The sequence below is a fragment of the Sminthopsis crassicaudata genome, chromosome 1, assembly GCF_048593235.1.
Source record: "Sminthopsis crassicaudata isolate SCR6 chromosome 1, ASM4859323v1, whole genome shotgun sequence".
Classification (NCBI taxonomy): domain Eukaryota; kingdom Metazoa; phylum Chordata; class Mammalia; order Dasyuromorphia; family Dasyuridae; genus Sminthopsis; species Sminthopsis crassicaudata.
The window spans coordinates 188,660,757-188,685,925 of record NC_133617.1 but is presented as its reverse complement, the minus strand read 5'-3'; the positions used below and the strand labels follow the sequence as shown (position 1 = coordinate 188,685,925).

At 36.7% G+C, this 25,169-nt stretch overlaps 2 protein-coding genes across 2 annotated transcripts; one reads left to right on the top strand and one right to left on the bottom strand.

The window, feature by feature from the left end:
• Positions 1 to 905: 905 nt before the first annotated feature.
• ACOT13 (acyl-CoA thioesterase 13) lies at positions 906 to 9,439 on the bottom strand. Its single transcript, XM_074272832.1, has 3 exons — positions 8,975 to 9,439; positions 3,291 to 3,475; positions 906 to 1,187 (listed from the first exon to the last, which is right to left on the bottom strand). The coding sequence occupies exons 1-3, from the start codon at positions 9,056 to 9,058 to the stop codon at positions 1,031 to 1,033; spliced, it is 426 nt and encodes a 141-aa protein (XP_074128933.1). The 5' UTR covers positions 9,059 to 9,439; the 3' UTR covers positions 906 to 1,030.
• Positions 9,440 to 9,471: 32 nt separating this feature from the next.
• TDP2 (tyrosyl-DNA phosphodiesterase 2) lies at positions 9,472 to 24,565 on the top strand. Its single transcript, XM_074272809.1, has 7 exons — positions 9,472 to 9,712; positions 9,795 to 9,883; positions 14,600 to 14,773; positions 15,781 to 15,872; positions 16,837 to 16,955; positions 20,270 to 20,440; positions 23,568 to 24,565. Exons 1-7 carry the CDS (start codon positions 9,560 to 9,562, stop codon positions 23,847 to 23,849), a joined length of 1,080 nt encoding a protein of 359 aa, XP_074128910.1. The 5' UTR covers positions 9,472 to 9,559; the 3' UTR covers positions 23,850 to 24,565.
• Positions 24,566 to 25,169: the final 604 nt, after the last annotated feature.

Genomic DNA, 25,169 nt, shown 5'->3' with positions numbered 1-25,169 from the left:
CAGATGAGTAGACTGATTAAATTATTTGTCTAGGATCACACATTTAGTATATGAAACAGGATTTGAATTTGTATTTTCCTGACCCCAAGGCCAAAACTCTTATCCTATCCTCTTTTCTTTCATTTGGTGTCACCTTCTCTTTCTGGCATCAACTTGAGAAAATTGTGTAATGCTGGCCTTCTTGCCCAATACTTTATCATCTCACTTTTTTAAAAACATCAATCTTAAAACATTTCATTTTAGATGTCACAGTATTTCATGTTTTAAGTGCAATGAAAATAATAGTTAAGTATATATTCAAATAGTTGCTTTTTCATCTAAAATAGGAAAGCTACTCAAATCTTATATTAAAAGCTTATTTTGAGAGCCTCAAAGTATTAATTCCATTTGACTCCTTTGTGGTCAGTCAATGGATTTAAGTGGAAGCTCCAGTAGCTAACATTTTCCTAAGATTTATAACAAGATTTAAATTATTTTAGGAATGAGATTTTTGAATTTTTCTGTTACAGAGACAGGTAATTTCCTACATATAGATGTAATGGAGAAGTTTGTAGATGGGGATAAAATCCCCAAATCTACTTTCCTATATATATGTTGAGGGAAATGAGAGTTTTATTAATAAGTTATATTTTATTACAATCTGCATTTTTGACTTGGTGCCCTTGATAATGAAGTTTTAAAAATGGTATCTTACACTCTGAACACTTGCAATTTTCATCTTCCACTAAAGTAATTTGTATTTTTTGAGTCACGTAAAGTTTATTCTATAACTAAAAGAGGTCACCTCCTGCATACCATGTGTCCAAAACTAAGTTCCATTTTATAGTACACCTCCACAGTGTTGTCAGCTGGATATTCTGCATCAGTTTTAGATAGTTTTTGCTTTTTGAATAGCTTTCACAGAATTTCACAACTCAAAATCATTTATTTTCAAAGTTATATTTTTACAAATAAGTTACTTGTTCATACAAATACAATGAAATTATGGCCAGCTGCTTTTTGAGAAACAGCTTTAAAGAAAAGGCATTTTTTAACTTCCTAGGTGTTTTGTGTGTCTGCCTTGTGCTACCAACTTTCCGGTGGTCTTGTTTGTCAGGTCCACACTTGCAAAGGCAAGAGTTTTTCCTTGCTTCAGAATGTGAGCAGCAATCAATATTTCTTCTCCTATTTTAGCTGGGGACAAATATCTTGAATGAAAACATAACAGACAATTAATGGAAAGAGACAGACTAAAGTAATAGTTCACTTCAGAACTGCTAGGCATTGTTCATACTAAAATAGATTTAGAGCAGTAAAAGACTTTTTACTTTACCTAGATTGTCATCTAGAAACCCAGTTTCTGAAAACTGGTTCATGACTCTATATGGAATCTCTTAGCTGAATGTGAACATGGAAGAATTGATTTATTACCAGTAGATGTATGTTTTGTATATCTATTTTATGTGACTCCAAGATATTAAGTGACTCTGCCCAAATTTAACTGAAAGTAGAACCACAATTTTAAGATATATTAACCAAAAGAAACTTTCTAAGAAAGTGTTTTTATACTATTGAGAACATAAGTTATTTTTGTTTTATCCCCATAGGCTTATCTTCCGTAAGCCTAAGAACAACAGTTCTTAAACTTTAGACCCCTTTAAGTTCTTAAAAATTGGGGACTCTTAATTTATTTCTGTTGGTTATATAAGTATTGTGATGAAAATAGTTTTTATATGTAAACCTCTCCCTTCTCACCAGGATCCCTAGGACCCCAGTATGGGAACTGTTGCCCTATTTCAAAAGCAACTACTTTTTGTTTGTCTTGTCAACAAGACTCTCTAGGACAAAGTAAAGAAAGATTCTACTTCTTATTTTAATTACATTTTAATTTTATAGAACCTATTTAATGAATACATTTAAACTTTTAAAATAGAATACAAACCCCAATGTTCCTCATGAAAGTCTTTTACCAGTGCACTGTGGCACATTTGAATTTGCTGTTCATTGAAGTGCCTTCCAAGTACAAATAATGATGAACAATTTACTCAGACTAGCCTAGTTTCCCTTCAGGTGAATCAGCTTGACAGCTATCTCCAGAGGTTGCCCAGCTGTGATATCTTTGGATATAAATACTTTCACAGAAGGAAATTATGCTGAAAAATTTTCAGGGAGATTTCAGAATTATGTAATTTTTTTTTTTTTTGGGGGGGGGGGGGTAATGAGAGGAATAAGGGATAGACTGCTAAGTTAAGAACCATGCTTGAGTCCAAGGAAGGAAGAAGTGTTAATAATCCCATTTCTTGCTCAGATGGAATAAAATAAGAACCAAGAAAAACCTTTCCTTCTCAACTTTAGAAACTTTTTTTAAAAAGGCATTACTTTGAATCCTGCCCTAGTGTGTTTGTAACCTTAACCAACAATTTAAAAGAATTTGTTGCTTCCAATTTTTTTATTGGTGAGTGTGAAAGTTGCCCAAATTTTTCTGATGTTCAGACCAGCATCTTTTTTTTTTTTTTTTAATGCTTGTATGGTTCATTTTTTAAAATAATGTATTCCTTTATGGGAAAGGAAGGTTTGATTTATCATTTGGCAAATATTCTGACCTGAATACTCTCTCCTCAACATGGCAAAAGTATGGATCCTTCTACTCTTCAAAATGGGTCTTTTAGCATGTCTACATAGCAGGTCTTCATAGGCTTGGGAAAAGATGCTAAGAAATCCAAGAACCTGCCTAATTTCTATCTTCTCTTTTTTGCTAAGGATGTCCTTTTAAAAATATTACTATTATTTCAGCTATTTCCAACATAATTCTTTTTCTTTGGGATTTTATTTTGAGGTAATGTTCTATATTTACTTTGATAACTTATAGTACTGCATGTTGTAGAATTTATCAATACTTGGCTGTATATGAAGTTATCCTTATGAAAGAAAATAAGGTATCCAACATAAACAGTGGTAAAATTTATAGCTTAAATATAGGCCAGTTAGGATTCTGTGGTAAGATGGTTGTTTTCATGGGCAGGGTAGTTATTCTTAGACCTAAAAAGCCATATTGCACTAGAAATTTATAAAACGAGTTATTTCTCAAACTTATTTTTATCTTAATAGGTCTTTTATCTCAACTGTTGTTAATAAAATTATATTAAGTGGTACAGTGGATAGAGCACCAGTCCTGAAGTCAGGAACCTGAGTTCAAATCTGGTCTCAGACACTTAACACTTCCTAATTGTGTGACCCTGGGCAAGTCACTTAACCTCAATTGCATCAGCAGGGAAAAAAAAATTATATATATGTATCTTTTAAGTACATACGTTATATTCATGTCCACACTGACCCCAGGCTTTCCACGTTCTGTATTCATCAAAGCAACTGTAGATACGACATCTACCAGAGTTGCTGTTAAACCACCATGTAGAGTGCCCATCCTATTGGTATGTTCTTCTCCAACTTTCATTTCACAAACCACCTTTCCAGGACTTGTAGAAAGAATATTAACCTATATGTACCAGAAAAATCAAAGTTGTTCACTAAATCAGTGCATAATTTTATCAGATCAAATAACAATAACAATGTATTTCTGGGTGAACCTAAAGTTGAATCAGATATTAAATTTTATTTCCAATTATTGCATGAATTTTTAATTACAGATTTAAAAAAATCTTAAGGAATTAAAAATTAAAGTAACAAAGCAAAACAATCTCAACAAAAAATGGTTATATACAATTGTGTGTTAGACACAAAAGTTTCTTGTATTAAAGCAGTAAACAAAAGTTATTGTTGCTATATAACATGTTCATTGCATAGACAAATGAAGTTAATAACAGCATCCTCACACTTAAGACCTGTATAATATTTAGCTATTGCTGGAGAGCTTTGTAAATGCATCCATTTTCAATACTGTTAATATGACAACAATCACCATTTATGAAATAATTTTTATGAGCATTTTTCCCCCCACTTCTAGGCTGCCAACTCAGCTTGTCAGTGAATCCTCCACTAAACATTTTTGTGTTTTAAGTATTGTGCCTATATGTGGTGCCACAATATTCCTTACCTTGAGGAGTACAATCTGGTTGGGATGACAATTAAAAGAATCAGAAAACAATCTTTCTTTACAACTATAAGAAAATGGAATCAAATATGATTTAAAAGCTTCAACTGTAAATGGAAATAATGAATGAAATTAAGTTTGTTTTTCTACCAGGTACCAAAACTTACAGAAATTCATGTTTATAGAACACCTATCTGATCCTTCAGGAGGGCTAATGAACATAATTAAATTTGGCCATGTTATTTAGAGGTGGTATAAGATGGATAGAGAGGTGATCTGAGAATATGCATAACTGGGGTTTAAGATATGCCTCTGATACATACTGGCTCTGTGACATGGGTAAATTTACTTGATCTCTTAGGGCTACAGGCAATTCAGTACAATTGCTAATCTGCATTGCTGACTGGGAAGGGGTTCTGGTCTGGAACTTTTCCTATCTACCAGGATGAAGTTACAGTCTGGAATACACTCAAAAGTGTTAAAAATCAGCAAGTAAGCATATGAGGCATTTTTTACTCTGTACTAAGTAAGGCATTATGTTAAGCCCTGGGGATACAAAGGGAAAAATATTTCCTGCCCTCAAAGGACTGACATATCAGTGTAGAAAAACACTTCTAAGTTTTGTATATATAAAATAAGATACAGAATAGATAGAAGGTAACCCTAGAAGTTAACCTTATTTTCTTAGTTTCTGATACTACAATTGAAGACCTGCAGAAGCTGGGATTTGGGCAAAATCTTGAATGAAGTCAGGGATTCTAAGAAGTTGAAGTGAATGATGAGAGCAAGTCAAGCACTTGATAGTGGCCAGTCTATACATGAAGACTAAGAATATAGTGTTACAGTCAAAGGATGGAGGATGGAGTCAAGTAGGACAATATACCTAAAATGATGAGTACCTAGAAGGCAAAGAAGTTGTGTAAAACTGCGAAAATAAGAGGCCAGATTATGAAGCACTTTAAAGGAATATTTTTATACTGAGGGTAATACAAAGTTACTAGAATTTAATAGAGGTATAATTTTTAAAACAGCATAAATATTTCTATTTTATTTTTTAAACCACCATTTAGTAAAGCTAAATTTCTGTTGCTTATAAATCACCTGATTTTGTCACAAGTTTACTCCTCCCCCAATGTTTTCTGACCACTAGAATACCTTTCTACCTTGTACTTGATTTGTCTACCAATATCCTCCATCAATAGGAAACCTGGTGTCATATTCACTTCATCCTGTTTTTCATTCTCTTCAAATAGTATATTAACAATAGAAACCAAAGAAAAAGGTTCTTGACTACTGGAAACCTTGGTTCCAGTTATGCAATTGGCATATATTGCTTAATAAATCATTTATTTAAATGTTACCAGTTTGGGCAAGTTCCAACCAGGAGAGGAAGATGTGAACTTTGACCAAAGAAAAAGGGATAAAATGATCAAATCTCCACTTTGAGAAAATCATTTTGGCAACTAAGTGGAGAATGGATTAGAGCTGAGAAGGCTTGAGACAGGGACACCAAGTGAAGGCTATTCAATAATCTAGTTGATAGATAATGAGAGCTTGAAATAGGCTTATAGTTGTATTCCTTTTTTAAAAAGGAGACAGATAAGATGTTTTGAAGGTCAGTGAAGAGTATTGCATAGAACCAAACTTTAACCAAAGAATCTGTTAGGATTACAAGGTGAGAACTCTGGTTGTCTAAACAATTCTCTAGCTCAGAATCATACCTTTGTTTCAGCCCTTTGAAGGGAGTTTACATGTTTAAAGGAGTTTGCACCTTTAAGAGGAGCAAATTCATTGGTTGAAGTATTTTCCCACAAGCCCCTGAGTTCTCACAGGCCCATTCTCTTCGAGGATAAAAGAGGCAACATTGAGCCTGGAGAAAAGTCTGACTGGGAGATTGAGTTTAGACAGTGGTCTGGAAGGAGAGTCAGGCTGGGAGAGTGAGTTGAGACGGCAGTCTGGAAGGATAACTTAAGAGACGACAGGACCTTTACATTTTGGCGGCCAACGTGGGGCAAAGACTTAGTCTGAGCCCTTCAGAGGAGCTAGCCTGGACCTTCACAATTGGTTCTATTAGGAGTTCCCACAAGCCCATTCTCTGGGAGGATAAAAGAAGGCAACATTGAGCCTGGAGGAGGAGTCTGGATTGGAGAAGGACAAGAGCTGGAGGAGATTCAGAGCCAGGATTCAGGAAGAAGAGGAGGCTGGCTGGAGGCTCCAGAAGCCTCCCAAGAAACCTGCTCATAGAGGAAAAGATTATACAGAAAAGAAACCTCCTCCAGAGGAGGATTACAACTGAGAGACGATCAGAACATTACAAGAATCAAGATTTGGAAGGGAGAAGATTTTAGTCAGTATAGAAGTGACGGCCTAGAGAAGTATTGGAGTAGAAGAATTATTGGCTATAAAGTATAAGGTGGAAATTTTAGTCAAATATGGTCAAACACTGACCAGTTAAAAGATTTTCACAATTCGTGAGCATGGAAATGGTACATTTGTGAGTGCTGACAAAGTAGAGAGTATATTCATTTCTATGTGGGAGTGTCGTGAGTGTAGAGAAATAGATCATATGAACTGAGTACATTGAGAATCCAGGAAGTTAGTCATTGAGAGGGAATTCATGTTTATTCTGGGGGCCAGTTAGGTGGCAGAGTGAATAGAGTATTGGCCCTGAAGCTAGGAGGACCTGAATTAAAAATCTGGCCTCATAAATTTACAAGCTGTGTGACTCTGGGCAATTCACTTAATACTGCTGCCTCAAAACCCAAATTCTTCTGGAGTTCTCTAATATGAAGATAAGAGTTGGAAAAGTGATAAGACTGTAAGCCAGACACTGAACTCATTGGGGAAAAAAAAAAAAAAAAAAAAAAAGGAAGAATGACCTAAGAGAGAGGTTGTGGTGGCTTGAGTGATCAATTTGGATATCACAAAATTCAAATAAGTTGATGAATGATGGTGGCAATGGGGAACAAATACTATTTTAAGCCCTCTCTTCCCCATCTTGACCAATTAGTTGGGGAATATGATAAAAAGAATGTGTGGTCAGTACTGAAAAGGGTGATCAGAGAACATTGCCAGGAAGCACTTAGGGCTTAGTAAATAATAGAAAAAGGAGGGAGAAAGGAAGAAGTTTAAGATGAAGGGACGTTAGACATTATAGAGCAAGCATTCCAAAGATCAGAGAGGAAGGAGTGAGCAAATCTGGTGGGGACACTATAGAGATAATGGCAGGTTAGAATTGAGGTGGGTGGTAAAGGGAAAATAGAGCTACAATAGGTGTACATTATCAGCCTCTTCTCAAGCACTCAAATTTAATATGAAAGTTAAAATTCATGTCATATTTAGCTTTGCGAAATGATTTACCTATCTTCATTCATTTGACCTTTACCCCTATTATTGGTATTTTTTTTTACAAATAAGTAAACTGAGGTGTTTTTTTTTTAATGTCTTCATCACTCACAAATGTTCCATTTCTACACACAATGAATTCTTTTAACTGCTTAAACACAATCTGACCAATTTTGACCTAAGTTTCTATCTTTCTCTACACCTTACAACCTTTAATCCTACTTTTTCTTTACTGAGACCACTATACAACTGAGCCCTCGATACTTTCCTAGACCATCACCTTTATAGTTTGCTAAAATTCGATTCAGAAAATGAATCATGGTCATTGTCACAGTGCTCCCAGTCACAGAACTAGAATTGACGAGGGGAGCTTGAAACTGAAGGGGGGGGCCCAGAAACTCTCTCTGAAACTCCTTTTAGAGAAAGTCTCCTTGAATTCTGGCCTCTGTAAAGACCCCGCAACAAATCTCTGCTCTGAAATGATAATCTCTTTCAGCGTTACCACCCTCTCAATCTTTCTCACCAAACAAGACGTTATACCTCTCCCTAGGGAGTTCTCTGCTAGAAACTTTACTTCTCTGTCAAGACCTTACCACCAAGGAATTCATTCGGTCTTTTTTTTTTTTTTTACCAGATATATGCATGGGTAATTTTACATTGACAATTGCCAAATCTTTTGTTCTAATTCCCCTCCTCCCCCCATGGCAGGTTGACCAGTGGAATTCAGTCTTTCTATTCAAGCATAAGCAAAGGCTGACTTCCTAGTACCTATAATAAATTTCTTTTTACCCGTCTAGCTTTTCGGGTTTGTAAATTCCTTTACAAAGGCCCTTTGCCCCTCCCCCCAGAAGGGGTTCCCACTACTCCCTCCCCTGCGCAGAATCCTAGGTGAATCCAAGGGAGCCAAACCTCATTTGGTTCTGAATCCCAAATCTGCCACTAGCCTCATTATTTGGTTCTCTGACTGGGAACCCCTAACCTCATCAGAAGTAAGAGGCAGGATTCAAGTTCAAGTCTCACAAGTTGACTCAAGTCACTAACATCCTGCACGATAAAAAGCTGCTTCCATCCGGAATGAACCAGTTTCCCAGGCTTCTACCATCTGCTTGGTTTGTCATGTATCGGCACGCCCTGCCATCCGCACAAATTCCTTACTTTAGCAGATGATTTGTTGCGGGCCCCACATTTGGTCACCAGGTGACTATTTAGAAGCCTCCCTGTAGGGAGGGTGGCCAGACGACAAAGACACTGCCCTGCCTTTCCCGCTTGGCAGACGTGGTCTCAAAGATGCTAGGGTCACCGCCTACCATACTTGGCAGTATGGAAAACAGGGGTGGAGAAGACATTCCCAATGGTAAAGGCATTCTAGAATCCAGGAGCTGTAGGGAGCATAAGGGGAAGATGGTGCAGCAAAAAGCAACCTGGTTACTGACAAGTCTGGCCTGATGGGACCGAGCGGTGTCGCAGAGACTTCCGCAGCTCTCTAGGGGAGTAAGCGTTTCGGAGCTTGGGGACCCCACGGCCGCAGCAGGCCCACTCCCGCTCCCTCGTGCGCGCGCGCTCGGCCGGGGCGACAAGCCCGCGGCAGGCTTCCGATACCTTTTCTATAACTCTATCAAAGCCGCGCGTCTCCGCGAGAAACTTCATCACCTCCCGCAAGTTTTGCAGAGCCTGAGGACTCATCGCCAACTGCTGCTCAGCTTCTCAGCCCCGCGCAAACGGAAAACAGAACTAAAACTTAAACCTTTCCAGGTAACCTTAGGAGCCGCAGCGGGTGACGAGCGCAAGGTCTACCAAGCCGACCTCCAAACTGACCCCAAAAGTCAGATGCCCGGGCAAATAAAGGTTTTCCCAGTGCTCCCTGAGCCTTCCGGCTGTCTCTCCAGACCACAGCGCCCGCGTTCCGCCACTCGGAACTTGCCTCTGAGACTCCAGGGCATCCGCCAGAACTTTAGTCCCAGTTCCTGCCACCCCGCCCACACCTGGCCAACTCCGCCCAGGGCGCGCCCCCTTTCCCTTCCCCAGAACGTAGGGAGGCTTTGGAAGAGGAGGGAAAGCTGAGGTTTCCCAGCCGGGCTGTTGGTGCAACTCAGCGCGCCTGCGTGAAGGGGAGGAGGAGGAAGTGGAGCCTCGGTCTGGAAGCCCGCGTCCCAGCTGGGCCTGGGGTTACTGGGAGTCTGCGCTATGGAGGCGGACGGCTCTATGGAGACGCCGGCGGATCTGGAGCAGCGCGTGGTCCTGGAGCGCCAGCGGCAGTGCGCCGAGTTTGCGGCGATTACGGGCCGCGACTGCGGCTTGGCCCAGTGCTACCTGGCGGAGAACGACTGGCAGATGGAAGTAAGCCCCCGCTCCCCCTCTGGGGCCCCGACCGGGCGCGGCTGCGCGGGGCCCGCTCCATCCCTGTGCCTTTGCTTTTCAGAGGGCGCTCAACTCCTACTTCGAATCGGCTGGGGACGAGGGGGCGCCGGACGCTAGGCCGAGAACGCCTGCCCCCGCCGCGGGGCTCTGGTGAGTGGGTGGGGCGTGGGGGAGGGGGAAACCCCGGGAAAGAAATGAGGGGCCCCAGCTGTGTCCCAGCATTTACCCTAGAAAGTCCTGTTCTGGCTCTGATGGAGGGCTGGAGATGCTGAAAGAGTGAACGAAAATCAGCCCTGCTCCCTGCAGTGACTGTGAACTGGCGGGATTAGGTGCATAGTGCATCGCTTGTGTATGTGCATACTCGCCTATACACGTACATAAATGTGTCTGTGTGTTATGTCCGTGGATACAGTGTTGCGCCCGGAGTCCAGAAGAACTGTATTCAAATCCACTCTGAAACGCTCCGTGTGACTGTCATTACACCTCTGCGCTAATGTGCTAACGCTAATGGCCCCCGTGGGTTTTGCCCAGAAAACTCCCCTCGGGTCATAAACTACCGAGCAACAACGTGTGTATGCACACAGACATATATGCGTGTGTATCCGTAATCTCCTCACAGCAAGTTAGGCTCCAGGATCAGAACCGATCCGAGAGAGAGAGCTGGTAGCCGGCAGGCTTGAATTTTGATTTGGAAGGAGCTTGGGAAAGCAGGGATTCTTAAGTGGGGCGAGGGGAGCACTCTCTTCGGTGGCCAAGTCAGTTAAATTTCGGAGGTCCAGGGAACTTGAATAGGGGAAAAATTACCTTTTTTTTTTTTTTTTTTAACTAAACTAACAAATTTAGCTTTTTCTTCAATTAAGTAGGTAAACGAAACATTAAGGGGGGGGATTTATAGGTTTGCCTAAGCTTCCAAAGGGGTTCTTGATCTAGGAAGGGTGTGTAGAACCCCAATCTACTCCATTCTCTTTATTTTTACTAATGAGAAACTTGAACTCTAGAGTTTAAAAAAACAACTTGGTCAACTTGGGAGGATATACATTTATCTGTAAGTGAGAGAGTGGAATTTGAATGTAGGTGCAGCTTCCTTCCTCCAGATTCACTTCTTGATAATTGACTGTTTATACCCATTCTGTTGCCAAATCTTATTATTCCTATCTTCACAAAGTCTCTTGTAGCATATGACTCCATTACACTCACACAACTACCCTGGAACTAGATCATTTCCAAGGTTTACACATCCTATTTCACTCTCATCCCTTCATTCCTGGACCATTGTAGTTGCCTTCTGTTTGATTACTTTTCCTCAAGTCTCTCTCCAAACCTCAGTCCATATTCCCCTCCGTCATGTTGTAATAATTTTTTTTTTCCCCTGTGGCTGGGGGGGTTAAGTGACTTGCCCAGGGTCACACAGCTAGGAAGTGTTAAGTGAGATCAGATTTGAACTCGGGGTCCTTCTGAACTCTAGGCTGGTGCTCTTTCCACTGCGCCACCTAGCTGCCCCTCATGTTGTAATAATAACCATCAGTTTAATATGATGGAGAGAAGAATGATGGCGAGTGACACTTCATATGAAGTTGTCTGTGCAACTGCTCATAAGACTCCAATTAGGGTATATTTTGAGTTTGATGCTCTGCCCAAAGGATCTTCTTAAAGCACAAATCTGACTATGTCACCTCCTTACTCAATAAATTCCGGGGGGTATGGTTACCTCTAAGTCAGATAGACAATCCTCTGCCTGGCCTTTAAAGCTTTTCACAAGCTGTTCTCTTTCTGCTTGCCATTCACGACATGTATGCTCCCTACCTTTTCTGTCTTCTCAGACTTTACTCTCCTCTTCATATTCTTAAGATTCAGTGACATTGATCTTTTACTGTTCCTCACAATATTTCATTTCTGCACTGTGTTCCTTTTCATTGGCTGACTATCAAGCCTGGAATGCTCTTCTTTCTTGTCACCTTCTGACTTTCTTTTTTCCTTCAAGGCTTCATATCCCATTTTCTGACAGAGAGTTCTCAAGGTTCACTCTTTTCCCTAGCCCCTAATAATACCTTCTTTCAGTACCTTTCATTTATACTTATGTATATATATGTATTTACATGCATATATGTATGTAGCTCTATATATAAAGATATATGTGTTATATGTACAATATTTTTGCTTGGTGTCTCCTTTAGAATGTCTTCCTTTTAGAATTTATTGAAGGCAATTTTTTTTCCTATTTTTCCCTCCCTTTCTTTGTATTTCCAACCCTCACCTTCAGCATACCTATCCAGCATGTTTGTGAAAGCTTAATAAATTCTTGTTGATTGATTTCTCTTTAAGGATAAGAAACATGTTGAAAGTACTAAGGCTTCAGAAGGAATAACAATCACTTTCAGTAGTGCTTTAAAGTTTGCACTGTGGTTTAGATTAAGTGATCTCATTTGATCCTCACTACAGTTCTTTGAGGTAGGTGCTATGTTCATTCCCAATTTACAGAAAAAGAAACTGAAATCAGGGACTGTTACTTTGACCTGGAATACATAACTAATAAATGTCTGAGGTTGAATTAAAACTGAGGATTTCTTGATGCCATGTCCAGGACATTGTCTGCTACAAAGCCAGGGGAAAAAAACACAAAAAAGCAAAAAACTTTGACTAGGTAACTGGTAGGAATATATAGGACACTGGAAAAATTTCTTTGAAAATAGAGTTAACATCATATATTTTGACATATTTAACATGTATTGGACTACCTGCTATCTAGGGAAGAGAGGGTAAGGGGAAGAAGGGAAAAATTTAGAACAGAAGGTTTTGCAAGGGTCAATGTTGAAAAATTACCCATGCATGTTTTGTAAATAAAAAGCTATAATCAAAAAAAAAATTTAAAAACAAACAAAAAACCTCCCAAAGTATAATGAACACACACACACACACACACACAGAGTTGTTCAGTATTTATTTACATTACTTTTTTAATCAACTATTTCATGAATGCTCACTGATCTTTATTTTATTTTGTCTTTAGGTATTTATTTTTTTAATTTATTTATTTTAATACACATTGCTTTATGAATCATGTTGGGAGAGAAAAATTAGAACAAAAGGGGAAAACCATGGGAGAGAAAAACAAAACAGAAAAAAGAAGTGAACATAGCTTGTTTTGATTTACAGTCAGTCTTTTTGTGATTTACAGTACAGTCCTTTTTTGTGATGTAGATGGCATTTTTTGTTCAAAGTCTGTTTAATCACTGAACCACTGAGAAGAACCAAATCTTTCATAGTTGATCATTATACTTTCTTGCTGTTACTGTGTACAGTGTATTCCTGGTTCTGATTGTTTCATTCAGCATCAGTTCATATAAATCTTTCCAGGCCTTTCTAAAATCATTTGTTATAGAACAATAATATTCCATTTTCTTCATATACCACAACTTCGGCCATTCTCCAATTGATGGGCATTTTCCAGTTCTTTGTTACTACAAAAAGAGCTCCTACAAACATTTTTGTACATATAGGTCCTTTTATCTCTTATATGATTTTCTTGGGTTACAACTCAGTAGTGGCACTACTGGGTCAAAGAGTATGCATAGTTTTATATGCTCATTACTCTTTAACCTTTTTTAAAATATAATTTCTTCTTTTTTAATTAAAGCTTTTAATTTTCAAAACATATGCATGGATAATTTTTCAGCTTTAACTCTTGCAAAACCTTGTGTTCCAAATTTGTTTTTTCCCCCACCCTCTCCCCTAGATGGCAAGTAATCCAATATCCATTAAACATGGTCAAAATATATGTTAAATCCAATATATACATACATATTTATACAATTATCTTGTTGCACAAGAAAAATCAAGCGGGGAAAAAAAAATGAAAAAAACAAAACAATAGCAAAAGGAGTGAAAATGCTATGTTGTGAACCACACTAATTTCCCACAGTCCTCTCTGTGGGTGTGGATAGCTCTTTTCATCACAAGATCATTGGAACTGGTCTGAATCATGTCATTGTTGAAAAGAGCCACGTCCATCAGAATTGATCATTGTATAATCTTTTTGTTGCCATGTACAATGATCTCTTGGTTCTGCTCCTTTCACTTAGCATCAGTTCATATCTCCAGGCTTTTCTGAATTCATCCTGCTGGTCTTTAACCTTTTAAGTCAATTATACAAGCAAAGCTAATGAATTTTCCCTAAGTTAATCTTTGAAAGGCATGAACAATAATAATTATTTGTTAATTTGTGAAAGTGACCGAAAAATTCTAGTGGATCCAAGATAGTTTATTCCTTATTGTTTTTTCTAACAGATGACAAACATTCGTTTAATAATACACATTGAGCTACCTGTCTCATTTTCTTCAGGAAACATGATGAAGAAAAATGAAAATAGTTGATAATAAGCTTGAAGGACAAGAAAGGAAGTTTGGGCTGCAACAAAAACTTCAGAATTTAATGGCATTTAAACATACCTCCGAAAGATGTTCAGATAACAGCCTACTTAGCATAAATGGTCAAATATGTAGAGAAGACATTCTTAATCTGTGGTTCATAGATCCCTGAAGAGTCTCATAGACATGGATGGGGAAAAAAATATTTATTTTTTCTTCTAATTTAAATTTAGCATTTCTTTCAATTATAAATTTTAAAAATAGACTAAAAAGGTCTATAGACTTCACTAGCCTACCACAGATTTAGAGAACATAGTTTAGATTCTTCACTATTTCTTCAGTCATCAGAATATATTGTACATTTTCAGACAATTGCTTAAGTCTTTTGTACTTTGCTATGTTCTTCTGCAAAATGAAAGCAATAAAATCTTTAAAAACAATTCCTAAATTTCTTAAGTTATCCATCATTTATAAAATTATTTTTCTTTCTATTCTTGCTAGTGTTGACCTGACAAATGAACCAACAAATAATGGCAACAGTACCTGTGTCAATATAGAGAATTGTGGCCAGAAAGAAGATGACAGTACGTTTTCTTTAATTACATGGAATATTGATGGATTGGATATACACAATTTGCAAGATAGGGCTAGAGGAGTGTGTGAATATTTAGCTTTGTAAGTATTATTTATTTCCAATTATAGTAATCCTATACATTTGCTTAACAACCTAATATTTTGAAGTATTTTCACATCTGTTTTCTCATAGCTGTGAGATATGTCAGACATGTATAATTATCCCCATTTTCAGATAAAAATTGAAATCTCTTAGGGAGATTAAGTATGTAAATGTCTTCGGTCACAGAGTTAAGTTAATAGAAGAGCCAGAACTGAAAGCTAATTCCCAAATTCTTTCCACTAAAATGCCTCTCTTCTTGTATTTATAGATAATACTCAAATACTTAATTTTTTTTAATGTACAAAGTATACTTGAAGGAATATAATGCTTATGAGAAAATTTTCGCAAAATATATCAAATGTTCTCATAAGTCAATATCAAAATATCACAGCTTGGGATGCAAAATTTCCCATGGAAAGACTTATATTAAAGAGGGTTACATTTAGACACATTTTTGAAGTTAACATCTTTAGCTATATGTAACATGGCAATGATCATTTATGTCACTTGTTTATTGAATATATTATTGGAGTGTTCATAAGTCTATCAATTTCAACAGAAGTAATTGCAGGATTATTTTTGAGAATACACATTAGATGGTAAAAAGATAAAATATTTGGAAGAGAACTACTTTTAAATTGCATTTTATTTAAGTTGGAATATTTAAATTAGATGGAAGGAAAGGAAGAATTGATTTTCTGTTGGTAACTTTGATTTTAAGCTTTCACGTATGGTGTTAATAAATATACACCATATATTTTATTTTTCCAGTATTAGAAAAATGAGTAGTTGGTGCTGTAATTTCTGTCCATGAGTACCCTTTAGTAGCCAGTAAATTTCATAGTAAATTGTTAACAAAATTGTCTTCATTTTGGTAACTCTGGTAAAGTGACAGCTTGTGTTTCTCTCAGCTATAGAGCAGTAAGTTCTAGTTTGTTTCCTTGAGTTTGTTCCAGTGAAATGTTATATTTGTTATTAGTCTTACAACATTCATTTTTAAAATTAGGTACACTCCTGATGTGGTATTTCTTCAAGAGGTGATTCCACCATACTACAGTTACTTAAAGAAAAGAGCAACCAGTTACACAATTATTTCAGGTAACACCTTTCTAGTAATTTAGTTTGCCTGTTAAGAGGGTGATTTTCAAAATATCTACCTCTTTAAAAAGATGTTTTATCCCTTTTATTTAGAAAATTGTCTCTTTTCTTAGTTGAAATATTTTAATCATTGATGTTAGCTATATAGTAACTGGGGAGAAGGTGAGTATTATGTAGTTCTTAAAATGGGTCAGCAATGGCAAATTCTTTTGGTAAATGACTAGTTTCTGGGAGCCATGAAGTCAAAACAACTTCATTTTTGAATTGATTTTATCTTTGAAAATAGATAATAATTGCACTAACAGGCAGTGCTTTTCTTGAAAGAATCTATGTAAGCATTTATAGCTGTTCTTTATGTAATAGGTGATTAAAATATAAAGATGAAGATATGTTGGATTCAAAAAAGTACTTTTGAAGTCTTTTGTAGTCCTTAATTCTATCCTTTAGTTATTTTCTAGATTACAGATTTCAAACACAAATGCTCCCATATGCAGCTGAAGCAGATTAAAATGTAATTGAGAAACACTATTTATTTATTTATTTATTTTGCTGAGGCAATTGGGGTTAAGTGACTTGCCCAGGGTCACACAGCTAGGAAGTATTAAGTGACTGAGGTCAGATTTGAACTCAGGTCCTCCTGACTTCAGGACTGGTGCTCTATCTACTGCACCACTTAGCTGCCCCAATTGAGAAATATTTAATAAAATAAATTATGATACAACAAAGCAGAAACTTTTTTAGCTTAAAATTTTTATTTTCAGATCAAAATTTTCCCCCTCCTATCCACCCTACCATTAAAAAGATAATAAGATATTCATTATACATAATACATTATGTTTTAAAACTAAGCCATTATGTGGTTCTATGTATATTAGTGACTCCCATTTCTATTTGAATTTGACAATACTGCTCTAAATAACTTATTCATAGAATGGAATTTTCTTTTTTTAAAAAATATTTTAAGGTAATGAAGATGGCTATTTCACTGTAGTAATGTTGAAGAAGTCAAGAGTGAAGTTAATAAGCCATGAAATTGCACCTTTTCCAACTACCCAAATGATGAGAAATCTTTTGTGTGTGTATGTAAGTGAACTTGTAAAATATTACCTTTGTTTTTGTAATTTCATAGTTTTGTGTTTTGATAAAAGTTTGCTTTTTCACTTTAAAATAGATTCCTTTCAATATTCCTGAACTTTGCAACCAGTTTAGATGATTGCTACATCAAAATAAACTTGCATATCTCTCCTGAGATAGATGAATTTAGTTTAAATCTATATTTGCTTCCTGAAATAATTTGATACTTTGACATCAAATGGTAATTACCTTCAGTTAACCAAACAGCATTTGGAGAAGAAAATATCTGAGGAAGATGGCAGTAGAGGGGGATAGATATTGGCAAGCTTGGCTTTTGTGGCTTTCCTAGAGGCATCAGATGAAGCTAATTCAAATGACATTTTCTTTAGGAAGTAAAGACTTTTCCTATTTGGACCTCAAATAGCACCTCTCATTACACAGCAGTCATATCAATGTTTATTATTAGATTTAATAAGCAAAAAAGAAATTGGCTGTGTGACTCTGAGCAGGCCATTTAAGCCTGTTTGCCTTAGTTCTCCATCCATAAAATGAGCTAGAGAAGGAAATGGTAAACTATAGAGTATCTTTTCTAAGAAGACTCTGCTGATCCCACTGAAGAATGACTTGACAGTTATCCTCAAGCACTTAGGTGGTACAGTGGATAAAGCACCAGCCATGAAATCAGGAGGACCTGAGTTCAAATCTGGTCTCAGACACTTAACACTTCCTAGGTACGTGATCCTGGGCAAGTCACTTAAACCTAATTGCCTCAGCCAAAAAAAAGAAAGAAAGAAAAAAAACAACTATCTTTCTTCATTTATCTGCTATCTTTGGTACTGCTAGTCACCCTTTTCTCCTGGATGTTATTGTTCAGTCTTTTTAGTCACCTTGGACTCTTTGGGGCCCACCATTAAGGTTTTTCTTGACACAGACAGGTACTGGATGGTTTGCCTTTTTCTTCTCTAGCTTATTTTACAGATGAGGAAACCAAGGCAAACAGAGTTAAGTGATTTGTCCAGGCTCACTGAGCTAGTCATTGTCTGAGGCCAGATTTGAATTCAGGTCTTTCAGTCTCCAGGCCTAGCTTTCTATACACTGTGCCATCTACCTGTTTCTTCTTTTTAAGTTTTCATAATATCGATCTTTCTTGGGTCTCCTTGTTTTTGTTTTTTTTTTTCTTTTTCTTTACCAATAGCTTTTTATTTTTCAAGATACATACAAAGATTGTTTTCAACATTCACCCTTGCAAAACCTTGTTTTCTTAATTTTTCTCTCTCCTTAGCTCTCCCCCCAGACAGTAGATAATCCAATACAGGTTAAACATGTGCAATTCAGCTCAACATATTTTCACTTGTTTTCTTTGTTAATCTCTTTTTTGCTTGATCTCCATCTGTGATGTGGCCACTAACTGTGGGTATTTCCCAAGGCCTGAACCTTTTTCTCTTTTTCTTCTATATTGTTTCAATTGATGATTTCATTAAGTTCCCATGAGTTCATCTCTGTGCACATGATTCTCAGGTTATATATCCAAAATCCTCACTTCTTTCCTGAACTACAGTCCTGCATTATCTACTGCCTTTTGGACAACTCAAAATTGAACCCAAGATGTCTTTAGACATCTCAAACTTTAACATATCCAAAATATAATGCAACATCTTTCTTAAAAGAAATTTCTTTCATTTATTAAAAAATACTTTCCCCCCTTCCATTCCTACCATATTGCTTGTATAAATATGTATAATTAAGCAAAACATATTTCATACTTGTTATATTGCCACTCTTTCTCCTAAGCTCTTCTCAGATAGTCTGTTACTGAGGGCAACACCATTCTCTTGTCTCCCTGGTTCATAATTTCAGCATCATCTTTGACTCTTATATTCATCCCACAAAACCAGTCTTGTCAAATATTGTCCTTTTACTTTTACATCTCCATCATATGTCTATTTTTCCTCATACAGATACCACCTTGATATGGGCCCTCGTCACCACATGTACTCTTGCAGTAGTCTTCTAATTAGTCTCTTGCCTCAAGCCCCTTGCCATCTTCTACTCAGTTGCCAAAATGATTTTCTAGTGAACATCTGACCATGTTACTCCTTTTCTCAGTAAACTTCAGTGCTTCCTCTTATCTCTAGGATCAATAGAAAATATGCTTGACATCAAAATCTTGTTTCTTCCTCCTTTTCCAATCCTAATACTTTTCTCCCTTTTACATAGTCTCTGTTCCATTTATATCCCTTTCCTCCCTCCAATCTTGCCTTTCTCTGTATCTTCAGTGTTTAACACAACACAAATAGTAATCAGTTAATAATGACTGAGGAGAGAGAGAGAGAGAGGGAGAGGGAAGGAGGGAGGGGGAGGGAGGAGGGAGGAAGGAAAGAGAGAGAGTGTATATGGGAGGTATAGCAGCAATGTAGCAATCTATTTTTCATGGAGTAGGATCTGAAATGCAAGAAAAGAATTGAAAGTTTTAAGTGTTCTGGCCTCAGTATGAGAATGACATGGTACCAAAATGTCAATATTACCTTGGGCTACGTGAAAAAATTCATGGTGCCAGAGTAAGAGAGGTAGGAGCTCTTCTGTACTCTGTCCTGGTCAGATCCTAACTGGAGCTTATGTTGGCTGCCACATTTTAGGAGGGATGCCAGTAGGTTCAGAAGCATGGACAGAAAAAGGTATCCAATGTGATCAAATACTTAAGAGGTAATGCCGCATGTATCATAGAAGAACTTTCTTCTTGCCTCCAGAGAATAGAACTGAGAGATTTAGACTTGATATTGGGGAACCTTTCCTAATAAGTAGCTCTGTCTAAACGTAGAATGGATTACCTTGAGAGGTTGTGGCTTCTTTTTTCTTCAATGGAATTCAATAATTGGAAGCAAAGCTGACTTCTTGTCAAGTGTGTTAATAGATAGTTCCTACATTTTGTAATTTTTCAATTTTAGCTTTAAAAGATTAAGGGGTGGAACTCATTGCACTACCTACCATTTCATTTCTTATCTCTTCTCCCTTTCATAGTCAGGACTTCTTGAGAAGTTTGTTCACTGCCCTTTCTTACTACTTTTCTCTTTCCCAACTCTTTATGATGTAGCTTCTAGACCTCCCTCTACCCCAATTCTATTATAAATATTGTCCTCTTTTTATACCCCATGTTTTCACCTTCTTAACATTGTTGATGAGATTTCTTATTTGTTGATAGTAATACTGATTTGACAATTTAGTGAACTTTTGAATAATCCTTAGTTCTTCTTTGGTTAAAATTTGACATTGGATATTAAAGTAGGCAGACTGTAATTTAACTCAAGGATTCTGTTCTGTTGCAGGTGACTATATGTGGTAATGAACTTTGCCTTTTGAGCTCACACTTTGAGAGTACCAGAAACCATGCTCGGGAACGGATGAATCAGCTAAAAATGGTGCTAAAGAAAATGCAAGAGGTTCCAGAGTCAATTACAGTTATATTTGGAGGAGATACAAATTTAAGGGACCATGAAGTGAGTTACAGTGTATCATTTCAGTGTTTCATGTGGCAAACTAGTTGATTTGTTTATCTTTTTTCTTTTATGTGATCATAGAATTTCAGATTTGTAAGGAACCTTGGTGGTTTTCTAGTTCAGCCTATAACTGAAAAAAGAATCTGCTCTGCAGCCTACTTGACAAGTGGTCATCCAGACTTGACTTGAAGAGCTCCAATAAAGGACTTATATTCAAGAAAGTCTGTTCTACTTTGAAGTAGTTGTTAGAAAACTTTTCTTATGTGAATCAAATCAGCAAGTATTTCTTTAACCTCTTTTGTGGGCCAGGGATTCTGCTAAGTATTGGAAATACACATACAAAACTAAAGCAAGTCAGGCCTTGCCCTAAAAGAGCTTACATTCTACTTGAGAGCACCTTTGTTGCTTCTTTACAACAATAGTTTGATAATTTGACTCATTCTATTAGACACATCTGTTTTATGCACCTAATTCTGTAATTATTTATTGAGTTGTTTGCTATGGGCCAAGTGCTCTTATAAGTAAAATGGGGTGTGTAAGAAAGTATAAGACGTAGTCATTGACCATAAAGATCTTATAATCTTGTTATAGAAGCAAAATATGAAGTAGGTAATAGTCTGAGAGTTTATGAGTAAACATCTAAAGAGCTCATTCAGACAGTAACTGCAAAAGGAGTTCAGAGCATAGAGAAGAGTCAGTGTGGACTTGAGTGTGTCAGTGAGTCCTTGTGGATAGAATGTTAGATGTGTCAGAAAGCCTGGGCTACCAATCCTTTCTAAACAAGTAGTGGATGTTTGGCCACTTAACTTCTGGGGCGCCAGACTTAAGTGACTACTAAGGTTCTTTCTAGTTCTGAATCCATGGTCTTATGACTTGAGATGTGATATTTCATCTGGGCCTTAAAAGAATGAGTAAGAGCTGAATAAGCAGAGAATGAGGAAGTGGGAAAGGTTATTCCATATCAGAAGGGAAGGAGGAAACAAGCATTAATAAGTGCCTGTTATATTCCTGGCACTGTGCTAAGTACTTTGCAAATAGTATCTTATTTGATTCTCATCCTTGGGAGATAGATGTCATTATTATCATCCCGACTTTATAGATGAGGAAACTGAAGCAGATAGCGTGACAGCCAGTGAATGCCTGAAGCTGTATTTGAACTTATCTTTTGACTTGTGCTACCTAGCTTTTAGGGAACTGTATAAGCTAAGAGCCGCAGGGAGTGCCCAGCAGGATATGTTTAGGAAAGAAGGTAAAACCTGCCCTGATTGAAACAGAATTGCTATAGTGAAAGTGAGGAAGAGAAAGAAAATTAGGTACAGTCAAGCTGGTCATGGCTGCCAAGCAGCCTGAGGGCTCAGACCCTTGAATTTATGTGATGAAGATTTTATGTTCCATTGGGAAAATGGTGAGGCTTCTAGCTCACAATGGGGCTTAAAACAACTGAAACTGTTGATGTTTCTCTCTAGTTTTCCCCAAATTATAACTAATCCATTAAAAACTGTTTGAGAGGAATCTGAGTAGGCATGGTGTAAGTGAGAAGTGTCTTCAATAGAAAGGCTTGTTTTTAAAATCTAAACTTCCTAGAAAGTAGAACTGTGTTTTTTGTTTTTGTTATTGTTTTGCTTTTTGCCTATTATCTGCCATGCTTGTCATAGGATGAAGACCCCATAAATATTGTGGGGGTAAATTTGGCTTTCCTTTTTACTTCTTGCTCTGTAGTTTACATAAAGTGAAATTGAGCCAAATGGTATGGATATTTACACCTTGTGTGCTCTGCTATAAAAGGGCAGTCTAGGCAAATTAAATTTCCCATTCTGTGCCCAGAGGCCTATTCAAGTAAAACAAATAATTTTCTCCTCCAGTCCCCGGTGACCTTATGTCTTAGCTCAAATATCTAAGACTGTTTCAGACCACACATTTTCTGTAACTCCTGGCAGTCCTTGTTGCCATGTGTGCTGAACTTAGCATTGGGTTTGGCCTGGGTTCAAATTCAGACCACAGCTAGACTAGATTGGGCCTTTGCACATGTCAATTAACTTCTCTAAACTTATTTTCTTATCTATAATGGGAATATTAATCAAAACAATCTTGAAGAAAGTGCTTTGTAAACAAAGTGCTCCATCTCTCCTTATGTATTCTAATTAGAGTAGGCTCTGGGTATTGATGCTCAGATGAATTGTGGCTTTCTTAGTCCTAGTTTTCTTCAAAGTTCAGATCAAGTTCTACATCTTCATGAAATTTATTCCGATTATCTCAGCTTCATTAACCTTGGATCAAATCACCTTGGATTTATTTTGGCCTGATTTAGAAGCATGTATGTTGACTTCTTTATAGAATAAAAGGCAAAGATTGTTTCTTGTCTTTGGATTCCTATTATCTAGCATAGTACCTGGCATATATAATAGGCATGGAACATATACCCAGTAATTGCTTTTAAAATTCTAGAGAATTAAATAGAGTAAATCTTAGGAAAACTACAAGAATCTTGAAGGAGAACATAAACAGGGTATCACTTGTTGAACTTTTATTTAAGACAAAGTTGAAGATTTGCCTTTTTCATTCCCAGACCATAAAACAGAATACTTAGAATTACAAATGATCAAAAAATAAATTTTAAAGCATGTTCATGGACTGTAGGTCAAGAAGCCTATGTAGTACTCTCCTGTAATCCCTACTATTATGGGAAGTTGTGTCTGGTGGATTGCTTAAGTTTGAGAGTTCTGAGCTGCTAAACCAATTGAGTTATGATATGATGATGCTCTGAGCCCCAAATCAGAAGTGTTCTAGATCACAGCTTCTACATCCATCAGCCTGATTGAGATAGGGAGATCCAGTCTCTTAAAAATAAAAATTAAAAAATAAAAACAACAAAGAATCCCTTCTCTGTAATGAAGGAAATGGAAGAAAGTTTCACAAAAATTAAGTTTTTTCAACCTAGCTCTGGTGCTTTTTCCTATGATTGATTATGTAGCAAAGTTATTTTCCTATTGAATCATCTAAGTATTTTGTATGGATTCATTAAACTAATGGTTTAACTGTTTTAATAGTAAATGTTGCATCTAAGCAAAGTAAACAGATTATTTTAAACAACATAAAATTTGATGAAAGGTTTCCCTTTCTTTTTTAGGTTTCTAAATCAGGTGGCTTGCCAGAAAAAATTTTGGATGTTTGGGAGTTTTTGGGCAAACCTGAGCATTGCCGTTATACTTGGGATACACAAGCCAACACTAATTTGGCAATAGAGTCTACTTGTAAACTACGGTTTGATAGAATATTTTTCAGACCTGCAGCAGATGGTTGTAACATTGTTCCACGCAGTTTGGACCTAATAGGGTTAGAAAAACTGGACTGTGGTAGATTTCCTAGTGATCATTGGGGTCTTCTATGTGGCTTTGATGTAATACTGTGAATATTTTTTCAGATGCATATTTTTAAGTTTATTGTACAGTTTTTTCTCATATTCCTTGCAAAGACTTGATAATGTTTCGAACTCTTTGGAAATGTGTGTTGAATATCATCTAAGAGATTGGATCTTTGCTGCTCTATAATTATTTCTCTTTGTAGATTTATCCCATAGATTTTTCAAAAGTCCATTTTTCCCCCCTTCAAGAACCTTTTAAGTAAAAGAACTTTTGGAATTGGCCTTTTTATTCTTCATTCAGCCTAATTGGTTGATTTGAATGAAATGAGGACATGGATAGCTTAGTCCCCTGCTGTGGTCCTGCTTCTGCCATTGCTGTGAACTCTCTTGGTTGTGGGATTAAGGCTTTTCTTGTTCTTCATCTTCATTTTGCCCACTTGTTAATTAACATAGGCTATAAGAAGAAGAATGGTAATACAAGTATATGCCAATGACAAATAAAGTAACACTTTTTTTTTTCATTTTTGCTTAATAACAAGTAATGATAAAAGACAAATGGAATTTACAAATCATTGTATTTCCTCTATAATGATGGTGTAGGAGGAAAATGTAAAGTGTTACTAATGATAATAGTTTAACATAAATAATTATATTGGAAAATTGGATAATGCATTTAATTCTAGTCATTTAATAAAACATGAAGCAGATTAGAATTTTAAGTTCATGAGAAACCAATCTTGTATTTTTAATTAAAAAGTATAAAAGAACCACTACTGCTGTCTACTTTTGAGTCACCTAGAATCTAAGCTAATCTAAGCTTTCTTCCATTATTTGACCCTAGAACAAAGATGAAAAAAAAAAAAAAAAAAAAGATTGACTTCATGTAATGTTAAAAATGAAAACATTTCTGAACCACATATTTTCAATAATTTGCTTTCATGGGTAAATCATGGGTAAATGAGTCAGTGACCTTATCCTTTTTCCCCTTCTTTAGAGAAATAGAATCTAACCTTTGGCTTGCCAATAGACGTTTATATTTTAGGTTCCTTGATTTAAAAGCTTGTTGACTTGGATCTGTTGAAATTTTGCTAGATTGTCATGTTTGCCCAACTGCTTTACTTAAATATAACTCAAGAAACTTTCTTGTTCAACAATGCAGAGATAAAGTTGACTCTATAGCATAGCACTAAAAATGTTAGTTTTTCTCCTCTTTTCTGACTCAGAGTGGGGAATAAATTAATAAGCAGATCATTTAATTTTACCTGTCTCCCATCATTCAAGCTGGAATAATACTTTACTGTGTTTCATGAGGCTGAGTCAATTTTTACATGCTTTAAGCTATGGAAATTCTGATGTGTAAAAGATACC